This window comes from Lonchura striata, chromosome 5 (genome assembly GCF_046129695.1).
Source record: "Lonchura striata isolate bLonStr1 chromosome 5, bLonStr1.mat, whole genome shotgun sequence".
NCBI classification, from domain to species: Eukaryota; Metazoa; Chordata; class Aves; order Passeriformes; family Estrildidae; genus Lonchura; species Lonchura striata.
In genome coordinates, this window is record NC_134607.1 from 30,016,003 (window position 1) to 30,039,488 (window position 23,486).

The window sequence follows — 23,486 nt, forward strand, 5'->3', positions numbered from 1 at the left end:
CTCACCTTTCTGTCCCATTGGGCTACTGGCTTTCCAATTACCCTCTCCTGCTGTTGTAAACTGATAAAGTTATCAAATTATAGTCTCATGTTGGATTGCCACAAGGGAGCTGCTTACCAACTCTGGAAAAATACTTTAATTATTGGTTTTTGAGGTCTAAGTAATTACCTTCATTTTGCACATCTGTCTCCCTACTGTTTTTCTTGACATTAAAATGAGATGATTTACAGATTTTGATGGTAATTAATTAAAAAGGGCTGAGCTATTGTTGCCCATTACTGTCACCTGTGATTACTTTAAATGTGGCTATGACCATGTTCTTCCTACATAATTTATCTCCTGGAAAAAAGCTGCATCTCTGAATGTCAAAGAAAATATTCAGAGGAAGATTCAGAGTTGCCAGAAAAACAAATTTTAGAAGCAACATAAAACTTCCTTTCTACCTCAAGTGCAGAGCTATGGCAACCAGTTTTATACATCCTTTGAAGCATTTGGCATTGGCTGCCCTCAGAGCCAGGAAGCCAGAGTTAACAAATGAAGGGACAACCCTCATAATAAATTAATTATTGTTGGACACAAAAAGTTCTTGTGAAATCTCTTTACTTCATCTTTGCCCTTCCAACTGAAATGGAGCTGCCAAATAGGCTTGTAAACTCAATATCAGATTCCAGAGAAAATAAAGCAATGAGTAATTTTAACTGGCAAACAAATTAAAAAATGTTTAAGATATGACTGAGTGAATATTTTCATTATGTAGTTAGACAAATAGTATAAAGATGTAGAACTTTTTCACCTATTTTAGTCAGCATGAAATTCAGTCATTGCATGATCATTGCAAGCCTCATCCAGCTTCACAGGAAGCCAAAGTAACAATGGCTGACAGCACTTCAACGGAGCCACAAGAAATTCATGCAGGCATTTACTTTCAGATTAACATGCTCTGGGGAAAGTTGAATACAAGTGGCTGCATTTCACTGGATGCAAGTATTGGATAATTACTCAACATTGCCAAAACAGTCTATCACCTAGTCCACAAATCAGAAGCATATTTTATAGATGGAATGCCTATTTCTATTTCTGAAAAAAGCAAAGTTCTTGGACTTGATTTTTTGTTTTAAAATCTGTTTATTAAGAAAATCCCTTTCTTTTTACATAGAAAAGATACAGAGGAAAGTAAATGCAGTAGAATCCATTACCTTATATAACTGCTATACAATTGAGTATCAATGACAAAAGTTTCAGAAAACCTAAATATTATAAGACTTATTATAATAAGACTCTGACAGATCAAGAACAAGACACAAATTAAACATTAAACAGCTGTGAATCACAAGTGTGTACAAAGACACAGCCAATACAATACAAGAGGCCTTATGCCAAAAGGATGTTCCTCTTCTACCTGTTATGTTCCTGTATACAGTATAATGGAGGAATCAGATAAATTTAATTATTTTTAAAAATCTCAGTATCTATGTGTCCTGCATTTTTTTAATTTTCCAACTTTTCAGAGTTAGAAAACCTTTAAAATTGTGCTTAAAAAGAAACTCAAATGTGAATGTGTCGAATTCTTGAATCTCCTTTTGTAACGTCTTCCAATATCAATTACTAGATTACTTTCTCAAGGATTTTGTGAAGGAAAATAAGACAGTGTGGAATATTTAATTCAAAGCTGTGAACTGAATTGAGCACTCCTGCATTGCCATCTGTGACAGCCTTTGCTGAAGCTTGCAGAAGTCTACAGAGCTCTGCTGCAGTACCTTCATGGCACCTTCCTGTAAACCCAGGCAAATTCACCAACAGTCCAGCAATGGAATGGTGAGGAATACCACTGGGAAGTAAAACTGTCTCACAGATGGGAACTGTGCAGATTAAAAAATAGGTGTGGAAAATAATGAGAACAGACACTTGAATGGCAAGAGAAGAGAAAGATTTATTTTAACTGACTTTGAACTGGTGTTAAGATTGCTTGGGAGACATCCAGTACATGTGTAAGACCACCACAGATATGACTACATATGCATATTCTGTCTATCTCACTACCATGCCCTCTCTTCATAAAGGCACTAACTATAAATAGTACGAAAACAGACAGATAAAATGCCACAAAAAAAAAGAAAAAAAAGAAGAAAAAAAAGGATTGCTTGTATGGACTTCTTGTTTATGTTTGTATACATTCATGCTTTAAATGTACAATTTTAAAATTAATTTAAAAGGTCACCTTTATTTTGGCAATACAACTGATAAAATGAAACATGCAGAACACATGGCTTGACAGAACTCAGTGCATAATTTTGTCAGAATGAAGCAGTTCTTTACCACCCTTTGTGAGTTGGGAATACATTCATATTACAAGGCAAGAAACACCCCCACCCAAACCAGACAGCATCTGGCTTCTGTTTAATGCATCTGTTTTTCCACATCTCCTCCAACATCTTTGGATAGTAAGATCTATGTCTGACCACAGGTTAAATTGTATGGTTATATTTTAACAGTCTTCGTAGTGCAGCAAGGCAAGACAGAGCTGACTGTATTCACTGTTCTATCTCCAGGCTGTCCATTTTTAAGTCAGGTGGTTTAAAGCTATTCACTTCTTCATAGGTAAGTTCTGTAGAGGGGGCGTAAGGAAGAGAGAAGAATTAGGTGATATTTTCTCCAAAAGAAAAATATTCCAGACAAAACAATTCTGCAGATACACATGACTTGTAGTTTGTATTTCCAGCCTCTTTAGTGTCCAGATCCAAAACCAGACTGAATTCATTAGGAATCCTCCTCTTAACCTCAGATTACAAATCAGACTCTCAAATGCTTTTATTGTACAACATGACTGTCCCCTTCAACTAATTACTAAAACACACAGGCCCTGAAATAAAAACATCAATTACGCTGTCAGATGACCTGCCAAAATGATGTAATAAAAGACAATATGTAATGGAAAATGGAATCTTTAAAAGTACCTAGATAGATTTCAAAATATACACTTTTTACTGTGGAGTATAAAGAATATACTCTCAGCCAGTTGCCTTCAATTATGTATAATTTGCAGTTCTGTGCTAATTCCTTGTGATCCTGGCTTTATTTGGATTTTTGGTGTTTTCTTTGTGGCTTTTTTTAATGTTTTATTGTAGCTGACTTAATTTTATGTTACTCTGAAAAAAAATTTCTTTTTGTCTTAGAAGTATGTAACAGCTTTCATCAGGAAATTCTATATTCATCAATAGCTAGAAACTAATGGGTTACTTGCTATGTTACCCTGCTTTGGAAATAACCCTTTATCTTTTCACGCAATCATGTCCTGTTTTCTGCCTTGGACATTAATGGAATATGTTGTCAGTGGCTACCTCTTTCATATTTTCTCAAATTAGATGCTGCTTTTAAAGGATGAAATCCTGTTTGCATATGGCTAACTTCAGGTTAAGGCACTACTTCAGGTTCTGTTCTCCAAACAGTGATGATATCAATCTCAAGCCTATTAGCTTTTTTATTAAGTACCTCTGTCTGAGACAGCTGCTATGCCTGCAAGTGTACCTAGGACTCCTCTAAAAATCATGTAAAAAATCTTGGGACTGGATCTTGCTTACGCTCTGGCTGTGTTGTGCTGTACCACTGTGTACAGTTTCAGTGAGGGGTTTCTGTGAAGGAAAAGTTCTGTGTGCAGAACTCCAGGCATCAGAGGATATGTTAAGTGACTTCGAGTGACTGACTTATGACTACTACACAGAATTACAGGCAGCCAGGGAGCAGCTACAGCTGACTGAACTTGGAGAAGCCAGTGTCCTCACAAATCGGACACCCGGAGCTGTATTAGAAATTATTCTCACTGGCTGTGTGGTTTATGTTTATGAAGCTCTTTACCCACACCTCACCGCACCTACTCAGCAGAGACATGCAACTGGAGCAACATCTAAGGAGAGAATGTATAGCATTCAACTCTGAATAGAATATTCTTGGCCTCTAAAATTTTAAAATATTTTCTAACAGATTAAACATGTCAGTAAGAAATCTGTGAGCTTGGGTTGTTAACCTCAGCAGTGTGCAATGGAGGCCAAAAAAACTCTGAAGTGCATAATATGGAAGACAAAAAGTTCTGAAATCTCATTTTACTTTGGTGCTCAGCCCCTTGAGATCAGGCATCACTGATTTTTAACTTGAACAGAAAAAGGGCAGGAACATACCAACAATATCTTGAGATATTGGGTCAATATTTTATCGACATTACAAACATTTTATTTCATCTTACTTAAATGTGGCACATGCTGTACTTGAAAATAAAAAGTTTATTCCCCAAGATAAAAATATGGCCAGAGGGAAGAAGGAAAAGCAGCAAACCTGCTGTGCAAGTTTGGAGATTTTTCTCTCAGGCCTTTTTTTAAACCTGAATAAAGAAGGAATTTGACCTGTAGTTCTGTCAAGGTCAATGATGTAAAAAATGATACATGAAAAATGCAGTGATAAATATGATACAGAGAAATCCTTCCAAGAGAAATCACCTTCATGTCCTCATTTCAGTTTAGAAAGTGTTAAGCTGTTAAGCAAAGATTGTTCCTGACATAATTTCAGTGGAGTTTCATCACAAACAGAAATCCGCTTCATGACTCAGAAATTGTTAAACTTTCCTGTTAAAGACTCAGGCAACTGAAAAAGCAGCAGAAAAAAAAAATCACCCACTTCTAAGTACAGCAGCAAATGAATGCAGCTCTCAGCAAACAAGATGGATGGGTGCTGCTGTAGGCTGCCAGGTTTTGCATGTGTAAGGAGTAAGCGATGCCAGTCAATCCTCCTTGTTTGTACAGACACAGTCAGCTTCTACAAAAGCCTCTCCAGGGCTCTAGGAGGTTATTTATTGTAGAGAGAGCCATGAACTCACTATTATCTATCTTTTAGATACATTTGCTGTAGACAGTCTGCTTTCTCCCCTGTAATACCCAGGATAAAACATGGCACAAGTAGATGGGCATGAGTAAGACATAAGAGTATTTTTCATCATAAACCTAACCACTATGATAATACATTTTTATCAAATTTTTCCCAAGTAAAAGTTACAGAAAATGCAAATAGAAACAAAAGAACATTTATTTTATAGAAGACATATTTCTTCTTAAGCCAAGGAAAGACCTTTCTTGATAAACAGAAACAATTACTTTTCTACAACATTATTCTCAATTGAAAATCTCTACTAAGGAATTTTCAGAATAATATGTCCTCATTAGACAGTGGTGAAATTGGACTGTACTTTTCAGAGTACTTGCAATCTAATGTTGAGCCACCTTACTTCTGTGATACTGCAGTGCAATCTGATTGTGTTGCAAGCATGGCAGGTTGTTGCAGTATTTACCAAAGAAAGGTTTTGGGGTGTCACTCCCAAGTAAAATCATCAACTATCATCTCAAACAGAACCAATAGCATGGTGTAGTTATTAATCAAAATTCCTTTGCTATCTAAAGAATTATTAACAAAATACACATCTATGTGGATAATATTACTTTCTGGTTCTGGTCAGAACTACACCAGAATCCCAAGTAGTGTCACTTGCCCCAGGACAGTTATTTCAGCTGCGGATCTGACCTAGAAAACTAAAAACAAAACAGAATGTGTAATTACCTGATAGCTAGCATCAGCTTTTAGTTAAGCTTTCACTGGTAAAGGGAATCTAGTAAGGAGATGACAGAAGTGGGGGAGTGGGCAAAATCCAGAGAAGAAATATATTTTCTACCTGTCTGCTCCCACAAGCACACATATGAACTGATCTTGTTTACTTGAGGCTTAAAAGTTCAAATTCCTCTGGCTAGAAATGGAGGAAAACTGTTATTAAAGGTTCTGATACCTTTCCATTCATCTATGGTTCGCTCCTTGTTCTCTATGGACTCGTCATACAGCTCAGCCTCAGGTTCATCATCCGGATCGTGGTACTGTACAAAGTAGGGATGGGCAAGTGCTTCCGACGCAGTGATCCTTTTATCACTGTCTAAAATAAGCATCTTCTCAAGGAGATCTACAGCTAAGGCAAAACAGAAATGTAGTTAAAAGCCAGAACAGACTGTGAGGAGATAAAAAAAAAGGCAACTGTTTACACTCCATATATTCTCACTCACCTTAAACACAATTAATATTACTGGCAAAATTTAGGCAACATAACAAGTAGGTTTTGAAGATTTTGTACTGCAAGTACAAAAGAGAGCTGAAGGAAGCTTTTGGTTTGCTTGTGGCATGCACAAAGGTTCAGTATAGTCAACTGGAGATCTGATTCACCTCTTTGGATATCCAAGGACTTAATCCTAAAAAGATCCGTGTGTGCTTATAAGGTAATATCCTGTGTTGTGCTTCGTATGCTTAAGTTTTCACTGATCAGGACCAAGCTAAGTTACTTGTGAATAATAAAGTGTGAGATGACACCTTTAATAAGCTGCACCAATGAAATGATCAGGTGAAAAGCCCAAAGCAACTTCACAGGACCCAGCATAAACAAAATACATTTGCAGTTGACATTTGAAGTATACCAGAAATAAGAGAGAGTTGTACGGCTGAAATTAGTTTTTAATTGAAATGTTATCATAACTAATTTCAAATACTATTTTTTTACTGCTTTCATATAAGCATTGGCATTAATTTGCCTTTATGCTATTAATATGTAGCATGCTCTCATGTAGTTCAGGAAAATAAATCCCATTTTTTAATATGAAAGTGTTCCAAACTACTTGTATTTGTAAGAATAAAATTTGTATTAATACACAAAATTAATTCAAAACATTTTTACTCGCATTACTTCCACATAATGGGATATATAATTCCTTGATAGAACTCACCTGGTACTGCAGTGAGATGACTCTGATGACTCAAGTGTCTCCTTTTTATGTCACAAGAAAAAGTTCACAGAAACATCTCTCTTGTACAGGCAGAACCAATTGATTAGACAGAAAAACAACTATACAGGATCAGATCAAAGGTCTGCCTTAGCCCAGTATCCTGTGTCCAACAATGGCTCATATATTCCTAGGAAATAATACTCCAAAGGGTCATTCAAACAGCTGTACTTCCTTTGCTTGTTCCTTTGGTACATTCTTTTGCTTGCCAGTCATTTACAGCTCATGGCCTTTCTGAGCCAGAAGTTCTGTCTCTAATCTAGACCCAATGGCATTTTAATTTATTTTTGCTGTGTACAGCTGGCTTTTGCTTTTCATCCATGGACCATTTCCCTTTAGAAAGTTCTTATAATCTCCATCAGAAACAAAAGACACAGGCTTCTGAAGGGGAAAACAGTCTCAGGAAGAAAGGTTAAGCAATGCTCTTCTCACTGGTCTGATTATTATTATTATTATATGGGATCATACAGCAAGGAACACAAGGAATGCTTGAGTCCCAATGTTAGTGAAAAAATTTATCTGTGTCAGTCTGACTTTCTTACCTAATGGATTGGCACCACGAAACACTGCTTTCAAATCTTGTTGAGGCATATGTGGAAGAGATTCGATGTATTTTCTTGCCTAGAAATAAGTCAATATACATACCATATCCACAGGGTTAACTTTTGCTCAACAGTAACTACATTAACTCTAAAAAAACAGCCATTTTTTTAATCTTTCTTATACATAGAAAATCTCTTTACATAAAACCACAATGTACGACCTTGTTTCAAACACTCACTCCTGTACACTGGACAATAAGCAAGAGAGCTTTAAGCAGGTGCATTTTGGTTTAAGGGTTAGCACTTTAGTTTTCACCTGTGCTTACTGGTTCATTGCAGTATATCCCCAGGGAACACATGCATGTAAAGCTCAATCAGAAACTGCAGCCTTAATAATCTTTCAGTTACCCTCAGCAAAGTGGTATAATTCAATCTGCAGCCTTCCCTCTCTCTTCTCTGGTGAGACGTAGCTTCACAGACCGAATAACAAAGTCTGATACTCCATGCAAACAGATTTTCAGATGTTTAACAGAATTTAAGAGCTTGCTTTTTCACTGTGGCTGTGAAAGGTTAATTTAAACTCAGCTAGTAAAAGCCTGCCTTGGTATAGGATCCACAAATGTCAGCCTAATAGTACATCAGCTACAAATTTTTAGGCTGAGGTAGGTAGGTTGTCAAGAGAAGAGGTTGAATATTGGATCAGACAGAACAGGGAATTCTGAAAAGGAATTGTCAAAAAAGAAGCAGGTAGCTATTCCCTAAATCCATTAAAAACCTCAGCTGGTCTTTGGACAAACCCTAACCCTTTTAAAATGGCTCTCAAGATTTAGCAGTCCTGTTAGAAGGACAATATCTGCAGAAGGCTAAGTAAGCATCCTTGGCTCATGGAAAACAGTAACTAATCAAAAACAAATCCTAACATGACTAAACAAGATGCAGTGACAATTACCTCCAACCTTGCCCAGAAATCCCTTGGAAACAACACAGACCTATCAAAGTCTTACTAGCACTAACCTGTCCCCTCTGCTTATATCCTCACCTCAGAAACCTGACCAAGAGAATCCCAATGTTTAAATTATTCTGAAATACAATTACCATTTAAACTCATATTAACATGAAACACTGACAAACACCTCAGTAACTTGTGCTGAAATATCCAAGGAAGTTGATTTATTAGTTTCCAGTTCTTTAATCCTCTACTTATAGCTGAAAATAGGCTTGGCATTTCAGCAAATCTCTGACATTGCTGTTACAGGAATGTCAAAAAATTGTCTATTCTGCAAGCTGCATTAAGAAATAACTAAACAATAAAGCCAAACGACATGCTAAAGAAGAACTAGAATGAAGAAATTCCCTTGCAGCTGGCAATTACCTCCAAGCAGAATATGCATCTCATTTGACATTGTTCCTCTAATGAGGCAACAGCAGCCCAAAGGTGACCTAGCAGCACTCCTGTTCATTAACCTGGTTTTTGTATTCTGCCTTTGCTCTAAATGTACAATTAGCCCAAATAAAATAGTTTCAGGATTCCTGTACCTCACTGAGCTATGCTCTGAAACACAAGAAATTAAAAGAACAAAGGACATACTATTTCCAGGAAGTATTTAAGGTGTCACTCTCATGATCAAAAAGCTCACTATTTGTGGGAAAATAACACATTTGTATACACTGAGAATGTGTTACAGCAAAACCTGTAGGATCTTAACAACACATGAAGGCTACAAAAGGATCTATGAGACTATACAAGGTCCTATGCTTAAGACAGCACAGTCTGAGATTTGTTGGTTGATCAAGTCCCTGGCAAAAGGATGGATGCTTAGTTAGTCTCCTGCCCCAGCCATTCTTAGGCACTGGCTAGCCAAAATCTCTGGGACTGTGTATTGGCCTGTGACGATGAGGTTGCATTATACTTGGACCTTCCAAAAATACAGGGTTGCTCTGGCTCTCCTACTGCTCCTGTGTACTTAACCTGCTAGTGTATTTATTAGTAAGGTCAAAGGAAACCCATCAATATATACACAAGGTGAAAAATAGCCATTAGTATTAGTCTGAGATGTACACAGAAGAGGCTAAAGAAAACAGCTGCAGCTTAGGCGATATCTGTGTGCTGGTGTTTATCTGAACTCTTACACTGTGCCCATCACCTACCTTTATCAAACAATACTACATCTCATTCCTCAGCTGGCTATCCACAGTTACTGTTTACAATGAATCTTTTAAGTGTCACTTTAGCAGAGAAATTAAGTAGAAATTGTTCATTTACTAGATTATTATTAAAGAAGTCACATGGAAACTTAAAAAGCCCATCTAAATAGAATAGGAATAGGAATCTAAATAGAGCACTCATGCAGAACACATGTTACTTGATTTGGATACATCTCTGTTTAGAAACCTTACAACAATGTAAAGCATACAAATTACAGAGACATCAGATTTAATAGCAACAATATAATGCTATGAGCTGAGCACCAGTTTTAATTTTTAAAATTTAATTTAATTATAAGCACTTTAAAAGATCATTGGGACTAATTTCTTAACACTTTGCAAAAACTGAGTACATGAGAACAAGTATCAAAATTTATCCAGTGATAGTCAAGGTATCTGGATGCCTCCAAAGGCATATTTTTTGAATGGTGGCATTCTAGCAGCAAAAAAACAGGGATAATTTTAAGGAATTTGCTCGTTTACAAAACTGAGTGCCCATGTAACACAGGAAGTGAAATAGAATGCCAGTTAGAGAAGGAATGAAGGAAAGTCAGTTAACTGAATGAAGCTGTGAACTCACATGTTCTGATGATATCTTCTTCAGAAGCTCTGAACTTGGCGTGCCCACAACTTCCATTATTCTCTTCAGTTGATCGATATCTGTATAGTTTCAGGGAAATAAACAGCACACAGTCCTTCTGGGTTTAGACAATTAATGAGCTTCCCTACATGCAAATAAGATGTTTAAAACCATTCAGCAAGACAATTCCACCATAGCTCATAGAAGGATATCAATTCATATCTGCTTAAACCTAATCCTGGAGTACCAAATTCTCTACTGTACTATATTAACTTGTCAGGTATGTCAGCTGCATGAAAAATACTGCTTTTCTGTCCTAGTTCCCAATTTAATACATTCTTAAGCTTAATATTAGTAGCATATTTATGTTTCAGCGATCTGAGGGATTTCTGAAGATCAGTTTAATATGATACATAGCTCATAGGCCTAAATTACTAATCTGAAGACTGGCAAGTGAAAAGTTATAATTTGGTGCCTTTAAAATTTTGTTTTATCTAGGTCTCAAAATTAAAACCTTTGAAAATGTTAATTTTTCATTGCCACCTGGGACTTGTAAAGTATAATACATTTTTATAGAGACTCAAGATTTACAGCTTTATTTAAATTGATGTAATCATATACTTGCAGACAATATTTTATAACAACAACAAAAAATCTTATTTCTTGTGAACTATATATATTGATTTTTTAAAATACCACATATCATGTAATCAAACAGTCTGAGGTCAGTCATCTCCCAATGATGATATACCTGGAGAATGCCTGTGGTTACAATAGAGGCTACTGATGCTGAGCACAACAGGAAGGCCAGTGGGGAGATTTGGTCTCAGCGCTCTCAAGATTATTTCAGGCAATTCTAATGTCATAATGCTTTGCACCCAGCAACAGCTTAGTATCAGCAGAAGCACTTGTTTTTGGATGGGTTTCAGAGTAGCAAGAAATATCAATATTCAGTACAGAAGAATGTGTTCTTGTTTCTCATAATAAAAGCTTGATGCAGTTGTTTCCTCATTCCTTATTATGTGTTTATCTTCAGTTTTCTTTTATTATTTTACTGCTCTCCTCAGAAACATCTCTTTTTTGCTCCTGCCAGCAGAGGAAACAGCAATGGAAATCCCTGATGCTCCATCAGGGACCATAGCACAGAGCTGCAGTAAAGAAAGGGCTTTGTTGCTCCTGTGGCATTTCTGGTACTACTGGCTTCTTTTACTATAACAGGACACAATAGATCTGTTAATTCACTTATTGTTTAAAAGTTAACTCATTTGCATTTTCTGAAACTTTCAGCCTAAAAGCAGTTCTATTTTGTTAAATCATATTAGCTGGTGAAATAATGATGCCTTTACTCAGCTGCAGTTTTAGCATATGTTATTCAGTAAGATCCACACATGGAAGAAATCTACCCTGTTGTAACTAGGTTATTATTTAAATACAAATACACAAAAGAATAAATGTAACTTTTTGTTGCTTAGGAACATCTGTTACTGGTTTTTCAGTGGGTCTCATTTTCAGTTGTCTATATCCTGAACTGAAAGATTAGCAAATTGTTTATACTTTTACAAGTTTTTTACCTCAAAACCATGTCTATAGAAACACGCAAGTCCTTAGGAAAAAAAAAAAAGGAAGAATTAGAGAGTATTTTTTTAGTTCCATTTTAAGTTTTATATTAAGGATACAATCATTTCCTGGAAACAAAGCCTTTCCCTTCAATAGCTCTGCCATGATGCATCCAACTGACCATATGTCAACTGCCAAAAAACAGAGACAGAAATGTGCACAATGAATCAAAGAGATCCTTAAACACAGCTGCTTCTTGGTGGTTTAAAACTATCACTATATCCAGCTGTAGCAAAATACAAGCCTTCACAGTTTACCTGTTTGATTGTAGTGCATCCAGTTTAACATAATTTCTGGAGCTCTGTACCATCTTGTTGCAACATATCCAGTCATTTCATCATCAGTTTGACGAGCTAAACCAAAGTCTAAAATCTACAGAATAAAAATAAAATAATAACTTTTAAAAACTCCTTTCATTTTTGTTATAGGTCCTGATTTTCCCATTACTCATTACTGAGTTTTCTGTAGTCCCTCACTATTGGTGAAGTAAATCAGCAGCACTCTGCAGATGAACTCATCTGCTCTTCCTGCTGTATCCATGCAGTCTCTGGTGCTGCATAAAGATATTTCCACTGCAATGAACATGGTGTTTTGTTCTCCACGGCAGACTTTATATTTTGCCTTAGGTTCAATTTTCCGCTGACATTAATTTACTAAAAATAAACACTGTTGCTATAAAAAAATGACATATTATTTATAATCTGGGAGTGTTTGTGTAAAATGCTAACAGCAATGCCAGTGGCCATTTAAAGACCAAATATGCTGATCACAAATCTGCAGAATTTCTGCTGTCTAATTTTCTTATGTCTAAGCATTTACTCAAATCACACATTATCCTGATGCCACTAGGAGAGAAACGTATATCCTATGTAACAATGTAAATTTAAATCACACCCCGTTTGTTTTCAGTAGAACTTGCCCACCAAAACAAATAATGGAGCTCTGTTTATGTACAACGAGGCTTGATGGCAGTGTTCCCCTCCAGATGCTTTTCCTTGCTAAGTTTACATTGATGGGAAGTTATTTCAACAGAACTTCCCCAGCTAATTTCTTTGCTTTCTGTTCTATTCTCTGATTAGTCTATGTCCCATTGACCCTAGCTCTAAGAGAGACTGCCTTGAAAGGGAGCCTCAGTGCTGTTAAGTCACTTATCTGAGCTAGCCAGCATCTCTTTACATAAAAATGTAAGATCATTGAGTATCTCTTGTGATGAGATCCAGGATTATTTATTAAGCTGATGGCTAATCCTTTTCAGAGGGAATAAGAAAATTTCAAGAGCATAATTCAAAATTCCTCAGTTATAATCCAATTAAAAGATCTAAAAAGCCTAAAGAAAAATATTAAGATATAAATAATTCACATCTTTACTTCCAGTATAGTTTAAAAGCATAATTTATTTCTTAAGTAAGTGAAGAAAAATGCATGAGCAAACAAGCACAAATAATGTCGTGAAACTCAAACAGTAATGGCCTTATTTTATAAGGATTTTGGCAATATTTTTCCTTAACAGCTGATCCCTTCCACCAAATGTGCACACACACACACACACACATTTTCCTTCCTTTTGCTTCTGTTTCCTTTTTGCTAGTACTTGGAAATATCCACTAGTTTTTCCTATTAAAAATAATTTGAGGAAGTAAAGCTATAAGTATAAACAAAGCAGAGAGCAGTGTAACAAACACTAGCCAGGGAGGTGCACAGATTTAATAATAATAGAAAAAAAAACAGTAAGTCTCCTTTACTTCCAGTACAAAAATACAGTACACATTTTTAGAGTACATGATCAAACGCAGATGACCCACAAAATTTCATGCTGAACATACATGTCTGAAGACATTAAAGAGATAATAATGAAACTCGCTGAACATCTGCAAGTGTTACTAAATCAAACAGGAACTAGTTTCTCACCACAGATCCAGACTACTGCAAGAACCTAACTGCACCGTTCTTACTCATTATTTTGATTTTTTGCTGATCTTGTGGTATTTTGAGTCTTTTCTTAAATCCCTTGCAGCTGGAATAAAGTGATTGCATCACAGTCTTAGAAACAGGAATAAAGATGTTTCTGGCTGTCATGGAGAAAGGTTTAACTTCTCATTCTTAAGCTTAAAAGCTTAGAGAGCTACAAGACATCTTTTCCTTCTCCAGAGTCTCATGCTTACTATGTAGCATATCACACAGACACACTAAAAGTTGTATTTATATAAATGTGTACATCAAAATAGCATTTGGGAAGCAAGGATTATAGGGTTCTTTTTGGTTGTTTGGGTTTTTTTGTTTGTTTGTCTTACTGCCTGTAATTGGTAATACTGGTTTATTTTTTGCCACCATTATTTAATTTAGCTTGTAGGTTCTATAGATACAAAAATGAAAGTTGTTACAAGGCATTTATACATGGCAGATGCAGATATATACCACAGGTCAGACTCTCAAGATATACTCAGTTAAGTACTCACTCAGGGACCAAACTATTACCTATTTACCATCTGTGAGGTACATAGGGATTTTGCAAAGATATTTGTATTCATATTAATTTAACATTTGGGAGAAAACAGAAATGGGCAAATAGCAAACAGATGAAATTAATGGAATGAGCCATAAAAAATGGAAATTAATGTTTTCTTATAAAACTGTCATATTGAGAGTTTTTACAGCACTCTTTGTTAAAACAGCATGATACTCACCCTCAATTCACAGTCTTCATTTACAGCTAGGTTACTGGGCTTCAGGTCCTGTAGCAGAACACAGAGTTAGTCAAGTACTACTGCAACCTTTTAAAATGTATTGTAACTATGTCTTAGTAAAATATTTGATGCACAGAAGGACACAATTCATTTTCATTACCTCAAAGACTGAACTCACCCGATGGATGATTCCAGCTGAGTGAATATACTGTGAAACAAAACAAAACAAAACAAAAAGGGTAAGATTTCAAGTTAGAGGTGAAGGGAGGTTGAAGGCACTTGCCTTTTTTTTTTTGCTTCTGAGACTGACTATTTTATATACAGAAAATATGTATGTCATACCATGTTTAGAGATCAGAAGTATGTCAAACTTCAAAACCTCCCTTTTTTGTCTTATCCAGAATTGCATATTTCAAGAAAGATAACCATGAAGACTAGATTCTACCATGAAAGGCAGCACTCACAGGGATTCTTCTGTATAAAGTCTCTTACCAGTTCAGGATTTGCTCCAAAAAACCTTCCCTGGGTGTCCATGTTGATCCGCTGGTGGCTAGTGAAATCAGTGGCCTAGAGAGCAGCATGGTTGACTCCTACACAATATAAGTCACTTTCCCATACTTTGAACACTGATGTGGGTGAAAGCAGCCAGACCTGCACTCTGGGACAGGTCAGTTACCAAAACACCCACCTATGCATTACTTCAGGTCCACTTTCAAAGTGGTATTTCAGTGGCTATTTTACATAAAACATTTAAAATAAAAAAAATAGAACATCTTACTCTGTCATTGCCTATTGTTCTCTAATTAGGATTAACAGCAAGTTTATCTATGATCTTATCAACCAGCATGAGCAGGGCCTTGAAAATCTTCTATTCTCTAGAGGTGAAGTAATGTTTTTTAGGAGAAGGGATTATACACAAAACCTCTATAGCAACTGAGAAAACCCAAAGAGAACACAAGGGCATTCTTCGTGTTCCAGACCTAAAAACTGTTTATCAGAAGGCAGGGCCATGTCTCAATGTTCCTCACAGCAGCTGCAAGCAGCTGAATGAAGAGGAAGCTAAACCACTGCTATCAACAGAAGGAACTGTGTCCCTGCTCTGCTGAGACACCACAGCAACTCCTCTGGTGCCACCAAGCAGTCATATATAGGATCAAATGTTCTTTTGCTAATGAGACATGAGAATTTAATGAGAATTTCAGTTCCAGAAGAGAGGAGCCACCATCAACCTCTCCCCTTTGAAACAGAGCCAGAAATGCACCTGAGTCCATTTCTGAAATTAATATTCACTTAGAGTACAATTCTTACTATTATTTAGCTTTGACACAACATGGACTAACATTCAAAACCACAAGCAGGATAATTAATGCCAGAATCCATCTTCCTAACTAAGCTATTTACTCACGTAAATGAGGCAAAGCAATTAAGGGCTCAGTTGTACAATTTTTATTCACTAAAATCTGTACTTAAAGTGATGGAACCTGCATGCATGAATAAGAATTACTGTCTCAGGCAGAAGGTGTTTAAAATCATGTAATAAATATATTTCAGAGTCAGTATTTACCATGGCTTGCTTTCAAACATATATTATTTTTCATGTTTAAAATATCAATTACTGTTATGTTAGCTAGTAAAGCTGCTGATGTCTCTCTTTTCTGTTTGCTTTTATCTTGGGAAAATCCATACTGATCTGAGAAAAAGCTTAGCACCTAGTAATGGGAAGCATTACCTATCTTCTCCTGTTTATAGTCACATATTAAACATCAGCAAAATCATATATATTTTGGTTCCTTTGGAAGAAATTTTGCTGTAGATTCATTGCCAATTGCCTGTGTTATTAAAGTGTATAAATTTTAATTGATTTGATTAAAGGAAATAATGACTTTACAGGCAGACTAAGTCCTACGTGATTGTGTGCAGAATTGTACATTGCTGGGATAAATTTCTACTTCCTGATATCTCCCAAAGGATCCAGCTAACTTGGTTATCTCTTTACCCATGTGACGCTCCATAAAAATCAGGACTGTGGTTTTTCAAAGTGGCTCATGTCTTTCAAAGCACAAACGTGAGTTACTTTTCATATTGTTCTTTATCCATTTAATATTCTTCAGTATTTTTGAGACATCATATAGCATGTTATTGTCCTGCAATAGGAACTGAAATAGACACTGATCTAATGTTAACTTTCAAGGGGAGTATTCACATGTATTGTGCATGTAAACATTGATGGGCTTGGGGGTCTATTGCTGGTTAGAAAAATCATCTGATAATTTCTGAAATGATTGATACTATTTGTGCACTTTTAAGACATTAAAAAAAAAAAAAAAAAGCGTTTAAAGGATGCTCATTGCAACCACCCTGTCCTCACGACATTTAGATTGCTGACTCATTACTACAACATTTAGATTCCTGGACTCAGACAGTACCTTAAGACCTCGAAGTAACTGATAGATGAGAAACTGTATATGATCATCTGTTAACTTCTGGCACTTCACAATGTTATTCAGGTCAGCACCCATTAAATTTGTCACAAGATATCTGTGAAAATAAAGAAGTGAAGAAAAAACTAACACAAAATGGCAGAACATAAATTCTTCTAAAAGATTATCCACACAGGCCGTGTAGGTTCCTTTTCCACTGTCTATTAACATATTTTGTCATTTAAATCAGCCGTGAGTTCTAATAAAGCAATCACTGCTATGAGACTTAATAAAATGAAAAATAAAAATACTTGCAGTATATTAGAAGATTTTACCTCTGTTTTCTCCATGACACAGTACAGCAGTGATACATACAACATATTTTTCATGAAGAGGAAGCCTTGCCCAGCATCAAAGTGGCAGCCTGAGCCACCAAAACTACAGGACCTGTAAGGCCCTGGAATATCTGATGATGGAGGGTAATATTAGAGTGGTAGAAATAAAAGTGTTTTGTGTAACTTCCCTCTCTGCTCCAACTGTCTTATTTTTTGACAAATTTTGCAGAAACAGTGATTCTTTCCCAAATACACTGCTGGAACAAAAGCATGAATCTGTTATACCCAATTCCCATTTGTGTAATTTTGCCCCAGAGTCAAAGGGGTTTGGCCACATGTTAATTACTATTTCTTCTGCTAAATAGTTTACTTAAGTGCTTATACAATTATGTAACCCAAGAGGAAATCAGCATGAATCATATGTTTAAGTCACACTGAAATAGTTTTATATTAGCCAGGGGTCTAGCCTAAATTTACATTGCTTCAGTTAACTAACAGAACACTTTCCTTCATTCCTGAACTCTGCTATCTATGTATGAACAAATAATCTACAGTTTACAAACACACAATTGAACTGAAAAAGTTTTAAGTTAATTGGCATTTATGCAGCACAAAATAATTTATCTTTAATCTAATTTAAATAGTTTAAATTTTCATTTAGAAAAGTACAAAAATTAGGTCCATCTCCCTGCCTCCTCTTTTGTGGGAAAGTTGCAAAAAGATTTTTACAAAGCTGGCTGTAGCTGAAAGTCTTTTAGAAATGTATGTTCTTCCTTTTTAAAAGCAGAATGGTATTTATGTACTTAGTAACTAGTCAGAATGATTTAAAATAATTTACTTACACTTCGTTAAAGTTTTCTATTGATGTTGCAGGTGTAAAAACATCAAGCAGTCCTATAACCTGTCAGGTGAAAGAAGGGGAAGGAAGGGACATTTTATTTTTACAAACCTGTAAAGCAACATGTGATTTGTATTGATAGTGCTCAACATTTTTGGGATGAAACTTACAAAAATATGACATATGGTCATACTGAAAACTGACATAGTAGGTGATATAAAGGTATCACCTCAGCCATCTTAATTACAATCATAATTACAAAGAGTAAAAAAAAATAAAGGCAGAATTAATTACAGAAAAGCTGACACATGCCTTATACAATTGTTATACTTTAGATTATGCACACCTTCATGAGTATTCTTGGTCTGTTTTTCTTAACTTTTTTATTCTTTCTCTGGGATATTTTTCAATCAACCGTATTTTATTCAGGCTTCAAGTCATTAAGCTACCTTTAAGCAAGTGGATGCTCCACTGAAATCAACTGTTTATCACATAAACTAAGACCAGTACTTAGGTATGTGGGATCTGAAGGTCTACTTTCATTTAGCTATTACACTGTGGTCAATTGCAACAAGATTAATCTGCTCCTAATTTCTCAACAGAATCCACATTCAGCAAAAGCAGGTTTGAGGTGTGGGGTCTTTGTTTTCCAAGGCTGATGTTTCAAGATGTTTCAATAGCAGTGAATAGAATACTTTTATCACTTTATTAGAGAAGAGTATGCTGACTTGTTTAGAGTTTCATTAACCTCACCTTCAAGATTAAATTAGGTATTTTTAAAATAAAAGTTCAACATGTTACTGAAAGTTTCTAAACTCCAGTGGTTTCACTACACCTAAGGTGGCTAGGCACATGTATCTTGGGTAGCTAGACAGTTGCATACACCTTTTTGAAAAAGATTGTACCTAAGTGAAATCAAGCCTATATTGTAAATTTCTGTAATGGAAATCCAAAGGGAAGAACTCACTCCACTTACATTCTCATGCTTCATGTGCTTAAGCAGCCGAAGCTCCCGGTAGGTCCTCCGGGCATGGATAAGTGATTGAAAAGGTCTTGAAAGCTTTTTCACTGCCACCTTCTGTCTTGTTTTGGTATCATAAGCCGAGCTGAAAGAGGGGAAAGAAAAAGTCCATATTGATGGCATGTTCTACAGCAAAGCTCTCAACTAGTTCACTGAAGGAACTTGTAGACTCCTGAGGGCTCTTACCCCTTCCTTTACCCTCTTGCACCTTCTACTCAGGGACTGCAGCTAGACTAGGGAGCTAGTCAGCAGTAACTCCTGAGTATTCAAACACAGGTCCCTTGTTTTCCATCTAGCAAATTACTAATGCTTATGGTACTGTTCAGGACTTATCCCCAGGCAACTCTTTCCCCAAATGGCAGGAAAAGTAAAAAGATAATTAGCTCCATTTGTGCAGCTCCAGCCCCCAGCTCCAAGGCAAGGCTCATAGGGAATATGGGGATTCAAACTGAAGTTTGTTCTTACTGAGCAAATTGGAACCTTTACTAATTAGAGGAACACTGCCTTTGTATCTATGAATATTAATCATTATGTAATCATTAGCTTGAGAGATGATAATGTCCCCAAACTGGTATCAAGTTAGGATGCTAACATAATCATGGCCATGCCTTTCCCAACAAGTGAGGAACAGGCACATCTTATACTCCAGCCCACATATCCACAGCATGTGCTTAACATCCCACAGACAGAGGTGCCCTGCTGAAGAGGACACTAAATATACAGGCAATATTTGCAAGCACGGGAGACCCACTCTTTTTTTTTTTTGGGCATTAGAAAGGCATGACAAGCACAAGCCACAAATAAATGATGTCTCATCTGTGGCACAGGGATAAAAATGATCCCTGTATGTATTACTTCATGACACTACATAGTACAATTATAAAAAGATTCTGTTTGTAACCTCCTGTTAAGAAGGAAAAGAATTATTTTAGTTGTTACTCTTACTTATAAAGTAATTGTGTTCAATTAAAATACCTGGAAACTCTCAGTTTAAAGACTGGATAACACTATATGTACTTCTAGAGAGCGCTAAAAAATCAAGAGTCTTCTCACACACTTATCTTATTACAGAACTTTTTGGAATTACAAACACAAAAACTAAACATGAAAAACACATGGAGTAGATTGTCAACAGTCAGCAGTCACATAAAATGCTATTAAGTTCTTCTGCACAGTGTTTTAAACACTCCCACAAATCACTGTAGAACACACCTGGTAAAGACAAAAAACATTTATGGTGCCTGGAGTAGCTTCCAAACTAATATACTGAGCCTACAATCAGCTGCAAATAGGTGGACTCTGACACATATTTGGTGCTATGCTAAAGGCATGAAGAGCCAAGTGAAGAGCAAAGCCTCTATCTGCAGGATAAGCTGGTGTTTCTAACCTGAAGAAACAAAGGATACAATCAAGAAACGTGTAGGAAGAACAGTGGAATCTGAAAGGTGATTGTCCTGGAATTAACCCAACCTCCATGATGCCAATCCAGAATTTCAAAAAGACAGAAGAGAAGCAAGTAGATTTAATCAACAAGTTTACAGTAGGCTCTATGGAAGGATGGAGTCACTCGTGAGATAAATTATATAGATAAACAGATTACTTAGCTGTTTTTTTGCAAGCATCACAGAAGCAGATCTTCTGGCAAGTTTTAAAAGTGTAGACTGCTGTGGTTTTGCTGAGCACCTCAGAAAGGGCATTTCCTGAGCTGAAGAAAGAATGTATAGGAAGAAGGAGAAGACTGGTATCACTCTGATGAGTGGATGGAAGGGATACAACAGAAACTCGTTCCAACAGTGGGGCATGGACAGTTATTCTGGATATGAGGATGCTGTGTGGCTTAATTACATGGAGCAGCTCAAGGAATGAACAGTGTGAGAAGAACTGACAACAGAAATATCTTAAACTCCATGTGACCAGCCACAAGGACAACATGAAAGTTACAAAAATAAAACTAAAAAACTAAAAAGGAAGCCAATGCTTAGCTTCTAATATAGCAAAGATTAGATGAATTGCCCTGTGTTTAGCCATGGGCAACAAAGCCACTGGAGAACACTGACAAGTCTTCCCTATTTTTGGGGGAAAGGAAATGTTTATCCAGGTAAATAAATAACACTGCTCAAAACAGCAGTTTGCTTAACATCTCAGCTTTTCTGGTAATTCACAAACCTTCCCACTCATGCCTGCACCAGTCTGTGAAATACTGTACACATTATACAGGAAGGTTAGGAAGAATTAGATTTTAAGCTCGTTTTAATGATAAACATAATTCTCTTCCCAATTCTAAGTTCAAATGTGAGTTTCAGTGATTTAAAAACCACTGATCTTTAAGATTAATCGCTTTTTATCTTCTGTATGACTCAAGGCTGCAAAGCTTTCAGATGGTACAAAGCACAATCTTTTTAGCTTCAGTAATTCTTATGACAGAAGCTTTTTAGGCCAAAGATAGAATCTCATAAGGAGAGAAGAGGAAAAGGAAAAAGAAAAAAGGGAAAGGAAAGTTGAATCCTGAGACCTTCAACAGGAAATAATGAATTGAAGCTGCACAGGCCAGGAACTGACTTGGTTTAAATGAGTGCTCCCACACTCAACTAACCGTACCAAATTATAATCAGAGCTAATGCCTTCAGACTCCTTCCTTGCCTGGTTTACCATCATCATAACTCAAGTATTAATGGTAAAGCATTCATGTTGTTTGAACAGTCTTGTCTGTCAGATTTAAGGAGGACTTGCATATGTGATCTCTGCAACTGCCTCTGTGATCATATTTTAGATTAGATCTCTGTCTTGCTATTATATCATCATAGCTACGATCTGGTTTGTCCTCTGTATCCCTCATCAACCACTGAGTAAACTACTAGGTGGCAGGAGTTGCTTCCCTTTCTTTGTGATTTCCACATGAATGCTCAGCTTTCAGTGTAGTCCCTGGAGAGGACATCTCTGGTTCCAGTCAAAGCAAAAATATAGGCACACCTGTGCTTGGCACCTGTAAATCCTTCCTTGGGGCCTGTAACAAGTATGATTAAAATGACTGAAAATTGGTTTTTAAAAAAAAACCCAAATCCATGCTGTTAACTATTTTGATTTAACAGGGAAGAAATGGGTTAGAGGCCTATTGTCATGGCTTAACCACAGCTGGCAACTAAGTGCCACACTGCTGCTTGCTCACTCCTGTCCACCTCCACCTCAGAAAGTGTAAGCTTTATGTGTTGACATAAGAACAATTTAACAATTGAAACAAAATATAATAAAATTTAATCATAATGCCAAATAACACTACTATAGATAGACTTTTTATCATAATTTAGAAAGAAATAGAATTACCACTGTCTTTTTAGTTAACAAGAAACAACTTTGTAACAATCATAGCAACAGCTATTTCAGATATGATCACTCTTGACCCAGAACCCATAAGAGTTATGACACATTTTTTGCTGTCTCTCCTTTTCAAGATCAAGGATAAAAAGCCATTACTCTGCTGGGATGGCATCATTTTCACATAGATTAGAGACTTTGGTTTAGTGTTGTCAACTCCTATATTTAATGACTCTATTGAAGTTCCACTAGATGAAAAATCAATTTTTAGTTATATGCACATTTCCCAGTTCTTAAGATTTCAGAGAAAAGTTTAAACATAGGAAGCTACTGCAGTCCAAAAACTCAAGAGGCAGAAGGCATAGGATTTTAACAGACTCGAGATAACTTTATAACTTTTGATGAGATATGGATTTTGGTAGTTGATGTTTATGACTATGGCTGTATATACAGTAATTTCACTAGTATCCATCATGGTTGCAGAGCAGTAAAACTGGACAGACACACAGTCATGTGTGAAGCCTGCTCAGAACCCTCAGGGATTTTGGGACTAGAAGTACACTATTCACCTGTGGCTACTTAGTCTTTGGGGTCAAATTTGCTTCAGCAGCTGGAGGGCTGTTTGTAGGAGCCTGATCTTAAAAACCACACATGGAGCCAACCTGTATCCAATTTAGTAAACTCCAGTATTCAATACAGGAAGAATCCTTCCTGAGATCAGCTGCTCCCCTTGAACTACAGCCAGTCCCTGAAATTCCTAATGCTTTGGACTCGGAGAAGCTTACTAGCTGGGCACAGCACTACCCACAGTGCCTGGGAAAAGTTCATGTTGAATGCAGCGCTCAGTCTACAAGTTCTCTTCATTCCTGGAGCCAGCACAGACATAGCTGATGCAGAATGAAGGCATGACCCAAAGCTGGTTGCACATGATGCCAGTGTGATGTCTCCAGCAACATTCCCATTTGCTGTAGGTTACCCGTGTCAGACAATAGTCCATGCCCATCAATATTCCTTTCCATCACTCTGGATAACCACAAGATTTTGATTGTCTACAAAGTCTTTCAGAAGTATTATA

General features: G+C 36.5%; 1 protein-coding gene across 1 annotated transcript in view; it reads right to left on the minus strand.

Annotated features, from left to right (window-relative positions):
• Positions 1-1,910: 1,910 nt before the first annotated feature.
• Positions 1,911-23,486, minus strand: part of MAPK11 (mitogen-activated protein kinase 11) — a 30,356-nt gene continuing 8,780 nt past the window's right edge. The window contains exons 2-12 of the mRNA XM_021555213.3: positions 19,055-19,184; positions 18,083-18,141; positions 16,912-17,023; positions 14,664-14,693; positions 14,486-14,533; positions 12,059-12,173; positions 11,861-11,932; positions 10,185-10,264; positions 7,400-7,478; positions 5,822-5,995; positions 1,911-2,605 (exon numbers count right to left, since the gene is read on the minus strand). Coding sequence (XP_021410888.1) covers positions 2,532-2,605; positions 5,822-5,995; positions 7,400-7,478; positions 10,185-10,264; positions 11,861-11,932; positions 12,059-12,173; positions 14,486-14,533; positions 14,664-14,693; positions 16,912-17,023; positions 18,083-18,141; positions 19,055-19,184 — 973 coding nt within the window. The 3' untranslated portion in view covers positions 1,911-2,531. The remainder of the gene's footprint in view (positions 2,606-5,821; positions 5,996-7,399; positions 7,479-10,184; positions 10,265-11,860; positions 11,933-12,058; positions 12,174-14,485; positions 14,534-14,663; positions 14,694-16,911; positions 17,024-18,082; positions 18,142-19,054; positions 19,185-23,486) is intronic.